Below are 16,452 nucleotides of genomic sequence, written 5' to 3' on the forward strand. Positions count from 1 at the left end.
GTTCCCTAGTTAGATGGGTTAAAGAATTTTGAAAGTAACTGTCTTGATTAAAGATTCCTCCAAATAGGAAACCAGTGGAATTCTTTAAGCTGTCTCATGAGGATATCCTGAGGGAACTAAGTATCTTAAATGCTTTAAATACTATTTTCTGTAAACAAACTGTCCTTTTCCTCCCTCCTTTTTACAAAGCAAAGCCAGTGGTCGTTAATACCACCCCAGTGCGGATGTCAGTGCCACTTGTCTCAGCGCAGACTGTCAAACAAGTGAGTATCACATCACTTCTTCTCTCAGTCTCTCCCAAACAGACAATTTACTTTTAAAATTGAAAGTTAAGATTTACGTTTAAGAGATTTATTTATTTATTTATTTTTATTGAAGTATAGTTGATGGAAAATATTATATAAGTTACAGGTGTACAATATAGTGTTTCACAATTTTTAAAGTTTACACTCCATTTTTAACTACTGTAAAATATTGGTTATATTCCCTGTGTTGCACAGTATATCTTTGTAGCTTATTTATACATAATAGTTTGGACCTCTTAATCCCCTAAGTTTAAGAGATTTATACTGAATTGAGAAACTGTGAAATTTATTTTCGTGGTCATTGACATACTTCCTTTCCTTTTAGGTTGTTCCGAAACCAATCAATCCAACTTCCCAAATAGTCACCACCAGCCAGCCACAGCAGCGGCTTATCATGCCTGCCACGCCACTGCCACAAATCCAGCCAAACCTCACGAACCTGCCACCAGGCACTGTGCTGGCACCGGCTCCAGGAACAGGGAATGTAGGCTATGCGGTGCTTCCTGCTCAGTATGTGACTCAGGTATGGGCAAAAAATTAAGTCATCGCATTTCAAAAAGTTTAATTGGGTCTAAGATGTCTAGCATTATCACATTCTAAAACTATTCAAAAACATCTAACTCAGTGTTTAGACTGTTTCCAAAACCTTGAATTGTTAATGAAAACTTCTGAGTTTATTTTTATATATCTTTAGTATTTAGAAATATACAGCACAAGTCAAGTATACAAGTCAGGCAATTTGGAGCTGAGAACAGTTTGGTAGGAGGGCAAGATCATGTAGATATAAGAGAAAATACGTTGAGTTAAAATCAGCAGAGTCCCAGGCTTCCCTGGTGGCGCAGTGGCTGAGAGTCTGCCTGCCGATGCAGGGGACGCGGGTTCGTGCCCCGGTCCGGGAAGATCCCACATGCCGCGGAGCGGCTGGGCCCGTGAGCCATGGCCGCTGAGCCTGCGCGTCCGGAGCCTGTTCTCCACAACGGGAGAGGCCACAACAGTGAGAGGCCCGTGTACCGCAAAAAAAAAAAAAAAAATCAGCAGAGTCCCAGTGAGTTTAGAAAGCGCTGTGACTGTAATGGAGTTCCTCCTCACATTATGAATACGATGCCGCTCACCTGTTCTTGGAAAATAGACTGTGAGATGCACTTCCAGGTGACATATCGGTAGTGATCTGTCCAGATCTGGTCATCTTTAGATGACATCTGGTTAGCTTTGGAATCAAAGCCACATATTATCCAATTGGCTGGCTTGGGTTAGGAGTGCTGCTTTCTAGGAAGAAGATAGAAGTTGTTTTCTTTTTCATGTAAAAATCTAGCAAATTAATTAGCACCATATTCTAAGCTGTTGAGTTGATCTACTCAAGATTATAAGAGAGAGAGAAACCTGTGTACTTTAAAGAAGTGTACTTTGGAGTATGTTATGTGGCTACTGATTGAAAAAATTAGTGTTCAGTATTTTTATCATTAGCATCTCTTTTCTTATGTTTAGAAATCAGTGTAAAATAGAAACTTAATTATTACGTATGTAACTTCTCATTCTCTATAACTTGTGATAAATGATCACATTTTATTTATTTTATTTACAAGTAGACACATTGCATTTTTCTAGCCAATACAAGTTTTACTACAGTACTTTCAGGACATTCATCTGGAATTTCCTAATTCTGATATCCTTATTCCTCTGTGAAAGAATTTCTTATATTTATGCCATGTAGTACTTTAAAATGTCCACATTGTTTTTACCTCTGGTATTAGTTTTGGGTCTTTAGAAGAGCTCTATGAGGTGTAGTGAGTATGTTTGTATGAAATTCTCCGTTCTGTTTTTCCTATTTTAATAGATGAATTTGTGCTTCTTACCGATCATTATATTTAGGAGTATTGTCTATTTTTGTAAATATGGTCTGAAATTACCTTTCTTTATATGTAGCTACAGCAGTCTTCCTATGTGTCTATAGCAAGCAACTCTAACTTTACCGGAACACCTGGTATCCAGACCCAAGCAAGGCTTCCGTTCAATGGGTGAGTGAGTTATTTGAATATATGTAAGTTAAGTTGTTGGATCAGGTTAAATGCAACATCAAATATACATATATATTTCAAAATACATGTATTTAATTTTTTTCCCCTCAAAGCCATGTGAGTGTGCCTCTGTGGTACTTTTTATTTTGAAATACTTTAAACAGAAAAGTTGCAGGAATAGTCAGAGAACTCCCAAATTATCTTTTACTCCGATTCACCAGTTCTGGTACAGGTGATTTGTTATTTTCTCTCTCTTTTCTCTTTTTCTCTGTCTCCTCCTGAATATGTTTTAAAAATGATATTAACTAGTTTTTAAATTGTTATTTAGGTCTTTGCTTTTTCTTTTGCTTATTTGTTTTTTAATCTGTCAATTGCTGCCTTTGCAGTATTGGTTGAGAAGCAGTGCTTTAGTTAATTACGTGGAACCAGTCTACCTCTCCTCTCCCCTCCTAAATTCCAACTTCACACACCCTTTTCTACTTACTGCCTTTCATAATTGAATCCCAAAGAGTTTAGGAGATTTCAACTTTAGTTCTCTTAGAAGAAAGAGTATATTTTGTGGAATGTTCTTCAGAAACTATTGATAACTTCCTTTTCTTTTTTTTTAATCCATATCTTGGCTCTCTACCTTTCTTTTCATGGTACAGCTTACTTTTCAACTTAATGTAAATGGAACAACATAAACTTTTATTAGAGATGGGTACATTTGTTAAAGCTTTATTTTAGGAGGAATTTACAGATTAGAGACTTTTCTCAGTTTAAATAGTTACCTTTAATTGATTAAAATGTATATCTTTTTGTTTGTGTCTGTGTAGCATAATGCCATCAGAGTCTGCCAGTCGGCCCAGAAAGCCTTGTAATTGTACAAAATCGCTGTGTTTGAAATTGTAAGTCCTTTTGCTGCTGTTTCCTCATTTGATATAACTGAAAATGCTTTTAAAAGTAAGTGGAGTTGGGCTTCCCTGGTGGCGCAGTGGTTGAGAGTCCGCCTGCCGATGCAGGGGACGTGGGTTCATGCCCTGGTCCGGGAAGATCCCACATGCCGTGGAGCGGCTGGGGCCGTGAGCCATGGCCGCTGAGCCTGCGCGTCCGGAGCCTGTGCTCCGCAACAGGAGAGGCCACAACAGTAAGAGGCCTGCGTACCGCAAAAAAAATAAAAATAAAAAATAAGTGGAGTTAACTAAAAATTCTTAACAGACCAATTTCATAAGTCTAAGTAATTAAACATACAAGTGAATGAACACATATGACGGTGTAAAAAGACTCTTTCATTCATTCAGAAGGAAATAATTTTAGAGTCTTTACCACAGATGAGGCACTGGAGTAGGGCTTAGGGATCCAGCTGCATGAGACAGACATGATCTCTGTCCTTACTAATAAATGTGATCTTATTTATGACCTTTATATTTGGTCTCTTAAATGAGATGATACTCTGAGTAGTTTTTTTTAACTTGTTGATTAATTTGCTTGTTAGTGCTGAAGAGATTTGACGTGAAACAGTTAAATAAAAAGCAGTGGTCTTATGGGGGTTTAGAATCCAAAGAAACGTGACAGTAGTTCACGTGAGCAGGTTCCACTAATATAATAGAATAATATAGCCCATGTTTTTCCTTTTTGTGATTTTGAAATAACTTACTTTTGGGGTGCATAAAAATCACATAGCTCTTGTGTTGACAGCTGTTACTACTGGAACTAAGTTTCTAAACCAAAATTCTAGGAGCTGGTGACTTTACTTTTGAGCCTTGTCAGTACCTGTTGTTAACTCTATAAGTCGGTGGCTCTGAATACATTTCTAAAATGCTTTACTGCATATATAATGATAATTTCTAGTTTTGTTTCTCTTAAAAATGACTTTTTTATATGACTTACAATGATTTTTATATTCCAGATACTGTGATTGCTTTGCAAATGGTGAATTTTGCAACAACTGCAATTGTACTAATTGTTATAATAACTTGGAACATGAAAATGAAAGGCAAAAAGCAATAAAGGTGATTATTTCTTGTTTCATTTAACTGACAAAAGTTTACAATTTCACCTGTTTTTTTGTTGAGCTCAAGTATTTTATGAAGAAAATTAATTCCCTTTGCAGAATTTAAGTTTAATCTACTGTGATTTAACATCACTTGATATTTGATCTGTTTTGATAGGCATGCCTTGACAGAAATCCAGAAGCTTTTAAGCCCAAGATAGGGAAAGGAAAGGAGGGAGAATCAGATCGACGTCACAGCAAAGGATGTAATTGCAAACGATCAGGATGTCTTAAAAACTACTGTGAATGCTATGAGGTGAGTTGAGGTTGGGAAAAATAATCTAACCATCTTTTGAAAATAACTTCAGAAAGTGCATACAAAAAAAATTTACTTGTAAACTGGGAAATTACTTTGCAATTGCAGTTTGAAAATATTGCAGTTTGAAAAGTCAGCCCAAGGGCCCTAATTTGAGGAAGACCTACCTTCTCGCCTCCCAAGCAGGGCTTCAGAGTAACAGTACCTTTGTTTTGTCATTACAGCTTGGGGTCTCATTAGCAGAGTTACCAGCTCATAACTTCGTGGTCATTGTACCTGAAAGTATGCAAACCACAGCACCAGTTTGTTGATTTTCAATAACAATAACATCAAAGTGGACTGGATACTCTGTAGTAGTGGTTCTCCACTGAGGGGTATTACTACCCAGTTTCTCCCCTACAGACTTTTCGGAAATATATACGGATAATAGCCTGCATTTCAGGGTGCAGTCCTGAGAGTATAGTTTTATCTTGTTCCAAATGCTAGTAGTGCCCTGTTGAAGAACACTGCTCTGTGGAAAATTATATTATGTTAGAAGGTTTGCCTTGTGAGCATAAAAATAGGTAAGGAGGAATATGTAATTGTTGGATGAGGTTATTGGCTACTGTGAGGTGACTGCATCCATTTTACCGTCTAATCATCCCACTCAACTGGCTGTTTTTATTTATGGGTCAGGCAGCATCTTTTCTGGAAAATGTATATTGAAACTCTGCTTTGATAGATGCCGTGTAAATGATCCACTTGTTTCAGACAAAGTACTATATAGTTTGTTATTTTTATTTTCAAAGCTTAAAGAAAGCAATCTAGTCATACCCAAGATTAATCCAAGTTTACTACAATTGGTTTCTTGGTGCGTCTGAAACTCATTCCTACGGCAGTTGGCTCTTCTCATCTGTTATATTTTCATTCGTTCAGATTTCATATGCAGAGGGAAACCTTATTTTAGTTTTGGCCAAAGGCCTGGCCTGGTAAAGTAATACCAGCAAGCACTGCACTCTCCCTTGGCCAGGTGTGCTCTGCTCTAGGAGCGCGTACCTGCAGCCCAGTGCCCCACCCCCATACCAGGTGTGTCATAGTAAAGATTTTGTGTACTGTATTCTCTCTGTAGTGAATTCTTAATTTACATATTTCAGAGGTCAAATACTCCTCTCAAAAACTACAGTAAAGCAACATTTTGTTAGTCCTAAAGTCAGTAGGAGTGAAAATTGCACATAATCAAGATTATTTTTGAAAGTCTCTTAAACAGTGTCGCAGAGTCCAACAAGCCAGTTTTTCATTCACATTGGGAAAGACTGACTCTTGTTTGCACACCTGATGAGATAGGTGGCTTCTGTTCACAGACCGTATCATACAAAAATTGTCATGAATATGTAAGCATGTAAGCTATAAAACCAATTCCACACACAAAAAAGAGAAAATGGAAACTGTTATAAAGCTGGGTCAGAAGGGCAAAGAAAGCCTTTCTTGCATATGGCATTGAACAATCAATACATGCTAAGCATATGAAATTCAGACATACATGAACTAAATAATTGAACTGGTTGACAATTCTGTGAACTAATAGAAGTAGAAAAGGCAGTGGACTGGTTGAAATATGTTAGAAGAGAGAAAGCTGCTCTATCTATTTTGATAAAATCCTTGACATTCAGGACATAAACAATGTCTAATAACTAATATGTTGTTCTAAAAGACCAAGCAATGGAAAAACTTGGAATACAGTGAACTCTGACTAGCAGTGGCCAGTTGGCTCACTGTGAATTACTTATGATGTTGTCTGACAGTTTGTGTTGTTCATCTTTTGAACTGACTTGGCTTTTTTGGTCCAGTTGGTCTGCATCTGGATAAGACATTGATGTCCCTTTCACACGCCTTTCAGGGCTTGTTGATTGAATGAGTGACTGTCCACATTATTTAAGTGATTGTGACTTTTCTTGTGACCTTTTCCCCCCTCCCTCTTTTTTTTTTTTTTTTTTTTGGCCACAAGAGAAGTTGAATTAGCAATGCTAAATGGATGACTTGTATTTGTAATTTTTCCCTCCTGAGTTCCTATTAGACATTATTAGTACCTTTCTTATAATTCTTAAAACTTAATCCAAATTACCATTATCAGTATGTCTTCTTCCCCCGGAGGTTAGGAATTTTATCTCTTCACCATTAGATACTTATTATGTACTGCTTCAGTTGGATCCCAGACTGGCTCCTGGTAAATAAGCCGGTTAACTCAAAAGGTATATCCATTTTTTTTTTCCTTTGGTAAATGGAATTTATTAGTGTATTGTAAAAAAGGAGCAGGGTAGGTGTGTTCATAATATGATCCATTTATCTTATTGTAGAGAGGAAGGACAGTAGGCTTGTTTATTTATTTAAATTGATGTGGGTTTGCTCAAGAAAAAGTAGCCAACAAAAGACACTAAAATTTACTAGGAGTCTGGGAAATGTAAATTAAAGAACGAGATCTCACTTTATTAAAAAGAGCTATAGTATACATTGTTGGAGGGAATGTAGGAAAGGCTTCCTTTATCCATTGCTAATGAGATGTGAGGTGTTATAGCCTTTTGAAAAAACAATCTGGCCACATCTATTAAAATTAAAATACATGTACCCTTTGAGCAGTGAGCCCAATTCTAGAAACCTAGCTCATAGAAATAAAAGCGTAATATATACAAAAAAATGTTTTTATCCATTGTTTGTGGAACTTAAGAACTGGAAACAAAACAAATGACCATCAGTAGAGAAGTGAATGCCCAAATAAAATGTGGCCCATCCATACCAGGGATTAATAGCCAGTCATTAAACAGGATGAATTCAGCCTATGCCAGATGACTTGGAGGGAGGGATTTCATGAAGTATAGTGTGAGAAAAGGAAGATGCAGAAAAGTGGGTATATGATTATGTAAAACAAACAAAAAAACAGAAAGACTTCTGTATTGGTGAGTTAATATATGTACATAAAGCCTATGTTTTTCATAAATATACATATAGTTTATATATCTTTACATGAAAGGACACACTGGTTTAATACGGACTGTTGAAGGGTTTGGGGACTCTGGACAGGGGATTTATTTAGGGAGGGGGAGGTATTCATAATAAAAATAGTGTCTGTGAAATTCCTTTGATATGATACTGTGTGTGTGTTTGCATAAGTGGGAGGTCACCAACATGTTAATGGTGATTTGATTGAGGTGGCTGGATTCTGAATGACCCTTATTTTTGAATATTGTATCACTCATTTTTTAATAAAAGAACATTTGTTATTCATATCAGGAGGAAAATCTATAGTGGGGGAAAATTGGCGTGGAAGGCCTCAAACAAACATAGTATAGCCACTTTCAGAGTGGCCAAGAATACTGGACCTATGCACATGCATAGCTGGCCCCTTTGGTGTTTGTCACAAGAGATGTTTCCATTTTATCTATGTCAGTTGACCAGCTAGCTCTGTCACCTATTGACTTGATTGTGGAGTCTACTATAGTGATGTCTTTTGGTTTTGATTTGGAAGCTTTTCTTTTGTAAATCTTTTAGGCAAAAATAATGTGTTCCTCAATATGCAAATGTATTGGCTGTAAGAATTTTGAAGAAAGCCCAGAAAGAAAGACATTGATGCACTTGGCAGATGCAGCCGAAGTAAGGGTACAGCAACAAACAGCAGCAAAGACTAAGTTATCCTCTCAGATTTCGGACTTGCTTACTAGGCCAACACCAGCTTTGAATAGCGGAGGAGGAAAGTAAGTCAATATTTGAATATCTTTTTATAGTATGATATATTCATTTTTGGTGAAGTTTCTTTTTTGGGGCAAAATTGGGCTCATACTTTTGGTTGTTGCACACCTGCCTTTTGCATTTTCTATCTTTAATTACTTGTAAAGGAATTTAAAAGTAACAGAAAAATCACTGTCAGATATATCGTACAGTTCTAAAATGCACAGTAGTGTATTAGGTCACTGTGCTTAATTTAATTGGATTTCTCCCTAATAAGATGAGGGAAATTTGAATAATTTGACAAAAATTTGAATAATTTGACAAACCTTGAAGAAAACCAAAATTTTTATACCTCTTACTGGTTGTGTTGTTATGCACATTTTTTCACATTCTTACCTTCTTACCTTCCCGTGCCCATGTGGCACTTTCCCCACCCTGTTGGAGAGCCTGTCACACACTGTGTTATTGTACCTCCTTATTTCCCTAGACTGCTGAGCTCTGGAGTAGGAAAGCTGGAGCTTTACAGTCAGCCCGACCTGAGTTTAAATCCTGTCTGTGCTCTGTTGTAATTTGTGATTTTGCCAAGCACTTCACCTCTCTGGGCCTTACCTCGGTTTTCTTATCCTTCACATCACCCTTTTCACGTGGCTCTGAGGAGTAAAGCACAGCTTGGCAGGGCCCATTGCACATAGCATGCTGACTTGAATTTGTATTAGAGAGTTTGTTAGAGGTTAATCTGAGGAATTATTAAATGGAATGAGCCTTGAAAATGGTATTTCATTTAAAATGCCAAAGTTGAAATAAGATCCAACTTATAAAACTTATAAAAGTAAGGCTTTTGTACAAAATATTTCAGATATTAGTTCTAAAGAACTCTTTCTTGTAACTGGAGTATAATCAGCAAAATGTTCTTGATTGAATGAAGTGGAAATGGACAGACACCTTAATGAGGGGTATCACAAAGGGTCCTTTCTGGTCATCTGCTTTCAGTAAACCTTAGGTTATTAAGTCTAATCTCTATGAGGAGATTAAAGATATTGCTACACTAAAATATTTACAATTAATTTTTCAACTTGGGAAGATATCTGTTATTATGAAGTGTGAAAGAACACAAAATTATGCACTGTTATCAAAACTAAGTATAAAAAAACTGTATTAAAGAAGTCCTACTAGCGTATTAACAAGCTTTTGCCTTTGAGTGGCAGAAATTTGATTTTTTTTTTCCATTTTCTTTCCTGTAGTTTCCAAATACTATATAATGAGTGCTACTGTTATACACTATTAATTACTTTTTCAATATTATTGTAATATTAACTTTATTGTAATATTTTAATATTATATTTTCTAATTTAAAATGCTTTTTATATTTTAAAGATTTCTATACAAATGTATAGCAGCCTAAATCCTGTCACCCTATCTTGTCATAGTGGGCCTTAAGTTCAGACTTCATTCATTTTGTTGTTGTTCTTGTTTTAAAATTTATTTATTTATTTATTTTTGGCTGCGTTGGGTCTTTGTTGCTGCGCACAGGCTTTCTCCAGTTGTGGCGAGCGGGGGCTACTCTTCCTTGCGTCGCGGGCTTCTCATGGTGGTGGCTTCTCTTTGTTGCAGAGCATGGGCTCTAGGCACGTGGGCTCAGTAGTTGTGGCTCTTGGACTTAGCTGCTCCGCGGCATGTGGGATCTTCCTGGACCAGGGATCGAACCCTTGTCCCCTGCATTGGCAGGCAGATTCTTAACCACTGCACCACCAGGGAAGTCCCAGACTTCATTCATTTTGTTTTGCAGTTTCCTTCTATCAGTGACTGCTTACTTACAGGTTGTTGAGTTACTGGTTAGATTAGGTTACCTGGTTTTGTTTCTTAGGCTCTACGACTTGGCTACATATAACTAGCCTCGGGATGGATTCCTCTGCTTTAATACTCAATAGTTCAGGTCTTTATGAATAAACTCCATGTACAGAACAGCATCTGGTGTCCCTGTTGTTTCGTTTTTGATATCATGGAATAATGCAAAATTTTGGCGCGCTTTTTTTTTTTCACAAACATTATATGGGACTATGGGGAAGTGCTTTATTTTCCATGTTGTCCAGGAGATAGTGCTTTCAATTTCCAATATTATTCATTCATTCAGCAAATATTCATGGGGTGTCTCTGTGTCAGGCACTGTTGTAGGCAGTGCAGAAACAACAGTAAATAAAACAAAAACTGCACTCAGAGCTTATATACATGAATCAGGAGGACTTTTGTTATAGCAGTATCCAGTTAACATGTAGAGTTACGTTTCTGTTAACCAGGTAACTTTGTCTAGGTTATATGTATTTTACGTAAAACGTTATATATAATTTTTTTTTTTTTTTTTTTTGCGGTACGCGGGCCTCTCACTGTTGTGGCCTCTCCCGTTGCGGAGCACAGGCTCCAGACGCGCAGGCTCAGCGGCCATGGCTCATGGGCCTAGCCGCTCCGCGGCATGTGGAATCTTCCCGGACCGGGGCACGAACCCGTGTCCCCTGCCTTGGCAGGCGGATTCTTAACTGCTGCACCACCAGGGAAGCCCAGGTCTAACTTTTTAAAAACTCTCTGGGATGTGCTTTTGTTCATCGCACATACTGTGATGTTCAGTGTGCTTGCTGAATTGTGAAAATGTCGACAGAGATTTCTAGGTGAAAGAATGTCAGCCACTCTTGCTGTTATTCAACACCATCATCATCTCTCTCTTTCTTAAAAATCATTTCAGATTGCCATTTACGTTTGTCACTAAGGAAGTAGCTGAAGCCACGTGTAATTGCCTTCTTGCCCAGGCAGAGCAGGCAGACAAGAAGGGGAAATCAAAGGCAGCAGCTGAACGGATGATACTTGAGGAATTCGGGCGATGTTTGATGAGCGTCATCAACTCTGCAGGAAAAGCAAAAAGTGACCCTTGTGCCATGAATTGCTAACTCTTGCACAAAAGACTGATAAATCGAACTGTACAGAAAATTGAAGGTGCAGGGACACTTGATTTTCTGGAAGATAGTTTAACAATTATTGTATTGTTAATTCAGTCTTGTGAGACCTGAAATTATAATATTGAAAGAGGAGAAATTTTAAACGAGGAAATTACATTTTAAATCTTAGTTAAATCTGCTTATGCCCCTTCTAAATTGAATTTTTCTTTATTGTATTATATGGATTTTTAATTTGCTTGGGTTTCTTAAGAACTAGATGTTCTGTCCTCATTCTATTGACAAAGAACATTTATAAATTACTATTATATAATTTATAATGTATGGCGTTGTATGACTTTGTTCCAGTAGGAAAAGCCAAAGAAGCACTGGTATTACCCGGTCATTCTTTGGTACTAGATCTAGAATATAAGCAGATATTATGTCTACATAAACGATGTCTTATGAAACATATTCAAATGACATTTTGTGTTTAGAAAAGCACTATCTTTTTAAGAAAAATCAACATTTTAGGGTGGATTCTGGAATATATCCTGTTGTCACTTTGGGAATTGTCAGAAGGGGAAGTACTCTGTAGGCACACTTTAAAAAAGTTATTTTGTTTTTTTAAAAAACATATAAAGTGTTAACGGACAGAAAATAATTCTCAAAGGGCAGACAATTTGTTTCTATAATAAGAAGTGACTAAGAAATGCTCTGGGATGTTTCCATTTTCTTTCAAGGAGGCGGTATGTATTTGAAATAATAAACTGTCAGTGATTAAGGGGTACTATTAAAATGAGCGGTGCATATGAATAGAAGTAAACATTATGATTATGTAGTGATAAAATAGAACCTTACATAATTACCAGTTAACAAATTTGGCTTGGATGGAGAAATAAAGAATATTGAAGCTCTAAGAGATGAATTTAGAGAAGGAGTTTTCATCTATACAAACAGTTCTTTTTATAGACTTTTGAACTAAGATGTTTCAAACCAATCTATGACTCTTACTTGATTTACTGAAAGGGGCCTCCTAACAAAGCTTTCAAAATTGTAGTGGGATTTCTTTTTATAAGGGAAGCTTATTATGGCATTATTTTTAGCCAGTGATTTGGTTAGCTAAAGGAATGAGTGTTTTCATATAATTACTAAGATAACCTAAATCATTTTCAGTAATTCAGAATTCAAAAGCTTTATGAATTTAAGAGCCTGTTATAATAGGACTCTGGATTTTATGATGAGAAAAAACCATGTTGGAATTCAGGCATTTTGCTAGGTACCTTAATCCTCAGTAATTAGTAGTATATGATTATTACATTTCCTACAAGGAATCTATAGTTGTATGTATTAAGTGTGTATATATGTTCATATGAACATGCAAGATATAGGCAATAGAAATTAAGTAATCCAAAAAAGATTCCGTTATTCATTAAGCATCTTCCTTTTAAAATTTGGATTTATAAAATTATAGTGCAGTAACTTTAAATGTAGATAGTGCAAACATTCTTAGCACCTCAATCTAGTATGTTTAATTAAAATTTGTAAAAATGTAAACTAGTGTAAGAGGATAAAATAATATCTAATCAAGTTATTTTTCAAAAGATTACAGTACCTTTTTTGTCTAAACCTAAACTTTGTTCATTCTGTATATATTCTGTGTTTAATTCTAATTGCACCTTTGTGATGTGTATTTATATACAGTGTGCATAAAATGTTTGTGAAATTTGGATTACAGTTGTAGATTATGTATGATGGCATTGCTTGAGAATGTTTTGCTTGTAAAAATTTGAAGGTGCAATCAAATGCTACTAGTTTTTCTGATTTTCAGGAAGCTATCTAAAGTATTAAGACTTTTCCTTCCTGTGTAGTACTTACTAAACAACTTTTTGTATTTAGGCATTTGCATCAAATTGCTGAACAAGATTAATATCCACATTAATTCAACAATTTTAAAAGACTATTTGGGGAGGGTTGGGTATATAATTTTTTAGCTCTATTTACATCCCAAAGTAGAAAGATTAAATTTATATTTACTAGAGCTATTCAAAGAATACACTTTTCTATATTGTAAAAACAGGACAGCAAAGTAAATCATACAGAAAATAAACATTTATACTATTCTGTAAAAAAAGGGTTTGCATTTTTTCTTTAATAACACCACTTTTAACCATTTAAGATGCAAGAAACCTTTTAAAATATCTGCTATTAAGTAAATTTGACATTACTTCTGAAAGCACACAACTAAAAAATAAATCTATCATTTTGCCCAGTTATCATTAACTATAAATTGCTTTGAAATGAGAATATGTCTTGTCTTTTTTCCACTGTTTCTTTTAAGGGCAGAAACTCTTTTCTCTTAATGTTTGATGTTCTTATGATGAGCACCTTTCTTAATTTCCTTTTCTCTCAAGAACTAAAAGCAACCTGTAGGTCTTACCTCTGGACTATTATGGGAAACAGAAACTTAATGTTACAGGGAAAAAAAACAAGCGGAGCAGTGACCTTGGGGGAGAGACTACTGTTTTGGCTTCCCCATTCTTTGATATGGACAACTGACATTTTCTCAGTCTTATGTAAAATGTGAATAAAAATACCTTTAGAAAAGTTTTCTATTTTTATTATTTTATAACACAAATAGCTAAGAAAATGAATGCTTCTTATGTAAATGCAGCTTCAAACCAGGACCTCCAGCCCTGTGATCATATTGCATCCCTTATGTGTTTTATAAAGGAATTCTGGAGCAGCAGCCCAAAGGAGAGGGAAGCCAACCAGCTAGAAAGCCTTGACTATTGTAGTTATTTTTCATTATGTAAATAACTTAGGACTTTTTTTTCCTTGTTAGGGCTTCTTTAATGCACATTTTGTCCTTATCTATAGACCAAATGTGAGCTTTTTATAATCCAAGTGATTTTATAAGATGTTAAGATATAAAGGCTTTAATTAAAATTTTGTTTAAAAATTGTCTTATGAAAGCATTTAAGGCATTTTTAGTTTATTCAAAAGCCATAAGGGTATATGCAGGGTAATGTTTAAAGCCACAGACTTTAGTGTAACTCTGTAGTTTAGTATATTAGTAAATGAAATCTGGCAATATGTAAAAAAAAAAAAAAAATCATGACTAGGTTGGGTTTATCCCAGAAATAAAAAGTTGACCGAACATTCAAAGAAATCCATGTAGTTCAGTGTGTCAGCATACAAAACAAAAACTACATGACCATCTCAAAAATTGCAGAAAACCACCTTTTGAATATACCAAGTACTACTAGATTATATGCTTTAAAAGGGTGAATACTGTGGTATGTAAATTATATCTCAAAAAGTTTTTTTTCCAAAAAGGTGCAGAAAATCCTCTGACAAAATTCAACACCCATTTATGATTTAAAAAAAAAAAAAAACTCTTCAGCAAATTAGGAATAGAAGGGATCCTCAACCAAAAAAGCCTACAGCTAACATCATATGAATAGTGAAGACTGAATGCTTCCCCCTAAGACTGGGAACAAAACCCTCCTCTAAAACTTTGTGTCTGAGGTCACTGTACAATAAATTTGTTTTTTTTTTTAACAAAAATTATAGATTGGGAATGAATAAATATGACAGTATCTATTTGTGGATGGTGTGATGTGATTGCCTATATAGGAAAGTCAAAGGATCTTAATAAAAAGGTACCAGAACTAATAAGTGGGTTTAGCAACATTAGTATGCAAAAGTGTATTTCTATGTAGTAGCAATGAACACTTAGAAACTGAAATTCTAAAATTAGCATTTATAGTAGCACCACAAAACATGAAATGTACAAAAATATGTATAAGATCTGTATGTGAAATGTAGAAAAACATTGATATAAAAAAATCAAAGACGACCTTCAAAAATATATACATATTATCATATTCATGGATTGGAACATTAGTTATTAAGATATCATTTCTCCCCAAATTAATCTATAGATTCAACGTAACTCCAGTCAAAATCCCAGCAGGAATTTTTGTAAAAACAAGCTGATTATAAAATTTATATGGAAAGGTACTAGAATAGCCAAACATTTTTTTAAAAAGAACAAAGTTTGGGCTTCCCTGGTGGCACAGTGGTTGAGAGTCCGCCTGCCGATGCAGGGAACACGGGTTCCTGCCCCGGTCCGGGAAGATCCCACATGCTGCAGAGCAGCTGGGCCCGTGAGCCATGGCTGCTGAGCCTGCGCTCCGCAATGGGAGAGGTCACAACAGTGAGAGGCCTGGGTACCGCAAAAAAAAAAAAAGAACGAAGTTTGAGGATTCCTACCTGACTTCAAGACTTATATAAGGCTAATCAAGATAATGTGGTATTGATGAAAGATCCATGGATCAAGGGAACAGAATAGAGAGCCCAGAAATAGATCCATATTTATGTGGTCAATTTTTGACAAGGGATCAAAGGTAATTCACTGGAAAAGGATAGCCCTTTAACAAATGGTGCTGGGATACCATCAATATGTGAAAATATGAACTTATACGACACACCAAAATCAACTGAAAATAGATCATAACCTAAATGCAAAACCTAAAACTGCAAAATATCTACAAGAAAACAGGAAGAAAAATCTGTGTCCTTGGTTTAGACGAAACTAAGAAGTATGATCCCTAAAAGAAAAAAGAGTCAATAAATTAGACTTATCAAAATTAATGTCTGTTCTTCAAAACACTGAAAAAGTAAAAGCCACATTATAACCTTTAAAAATTGTGAACCACTATGTTGTACACCTTAAACTAATACTGTACATCAACTACACCTCAGTAAAAATAAAAAGCCACAGACTGGGAGAAGGTATTTGCAGGACTCATTTGATAATGCACTTGTATCCAGAATATATAACTAACATTCAATAAGAAAACAACCAACCTTCCTTAAAATATGGGGAAGAGACTTGAACAGACATTTCACCTAAGAAGACTGTGAATGGCACATAAGCCTATGAAAAGATGTTCAGCATCATTAGTCATTAGAAAAATGGAACTGAAAGCCACAGTGACGTATCACTGCACACCCATTAGAATGGCTAATTCAAAACAAAACCCTGACAATACCAAGAGCTAGGGAGGAAGCAGAAGAACTAGAACTTTTCATACATAACTGGTTGAAGTACTGCATGGTGGTACATCACTTTGCAAAAAAAACAGTTCAGGCAGTGTGTTATAAAGTAAAACATACACTTACCATGTGACCCACTGTATGGGTACAACACATTTTT

General features: G+C 35.7%; 1 protein-coding gene across 2 annotated transcripts in view; it reads left to right on the plus strand.

Moving 5' to 3' along the window:
- Nucleotides 1–13,838, plus strand: part of LIN54 (lin-54 DREAM MuvB core complex component) — a 76,188-nt gene extending 62,350 nt beyond the window's left edge. For both annotated transcript variants that reach the window (XM_012537578.3, XM_033409973.2), the window contains exons 6-13: nt 190–263; nt 631–828; nt 2,229–2,320; nt 3,136–3,207; nt 4,209–4,311; nt 4,471–4,608; nt 8,131–8,333; nt 11,042–13,838. In XM_012537578.3, coding sequence (XP_012393032.1) covers nt 190–263; nt 631–828; nt 2,229–2,320; nt 3,136–3,207; nt 4,209–4,311; nt 4,471–4,608; nt 8,131–8,333; nt 11,042–11,243 — 1,082 coding nt within the window. In that variant the 3' untranslated portion in view covers nt 11,244–13,838. The remainder of the gene's footprint in view (nt 1–189; nt 264–630; nt 829–2,228; nt 2,321–3,135; nt 3,208–4,208; nt 4,312–4,470; nt 4,609–8,130; nt 8,334–11,041) is intronic.
- Nucleotides 13,839–16,452: the final 2,614 nt, after the last annotated feature.

This window comes from Orcinus orca, chromosome 4 (genome assembly GCF_937001465.1).
Source record: "Orcinus orca chromosome 4, mOrcOrc1.1, whole genome shotgun sequence".
NCBI classification, from domain to species: Eukaryota; Metazoa; Chordata; class Mammalia; order Artiodactyla; family Delphinidae; genus Orcinus; species Orcinus orca.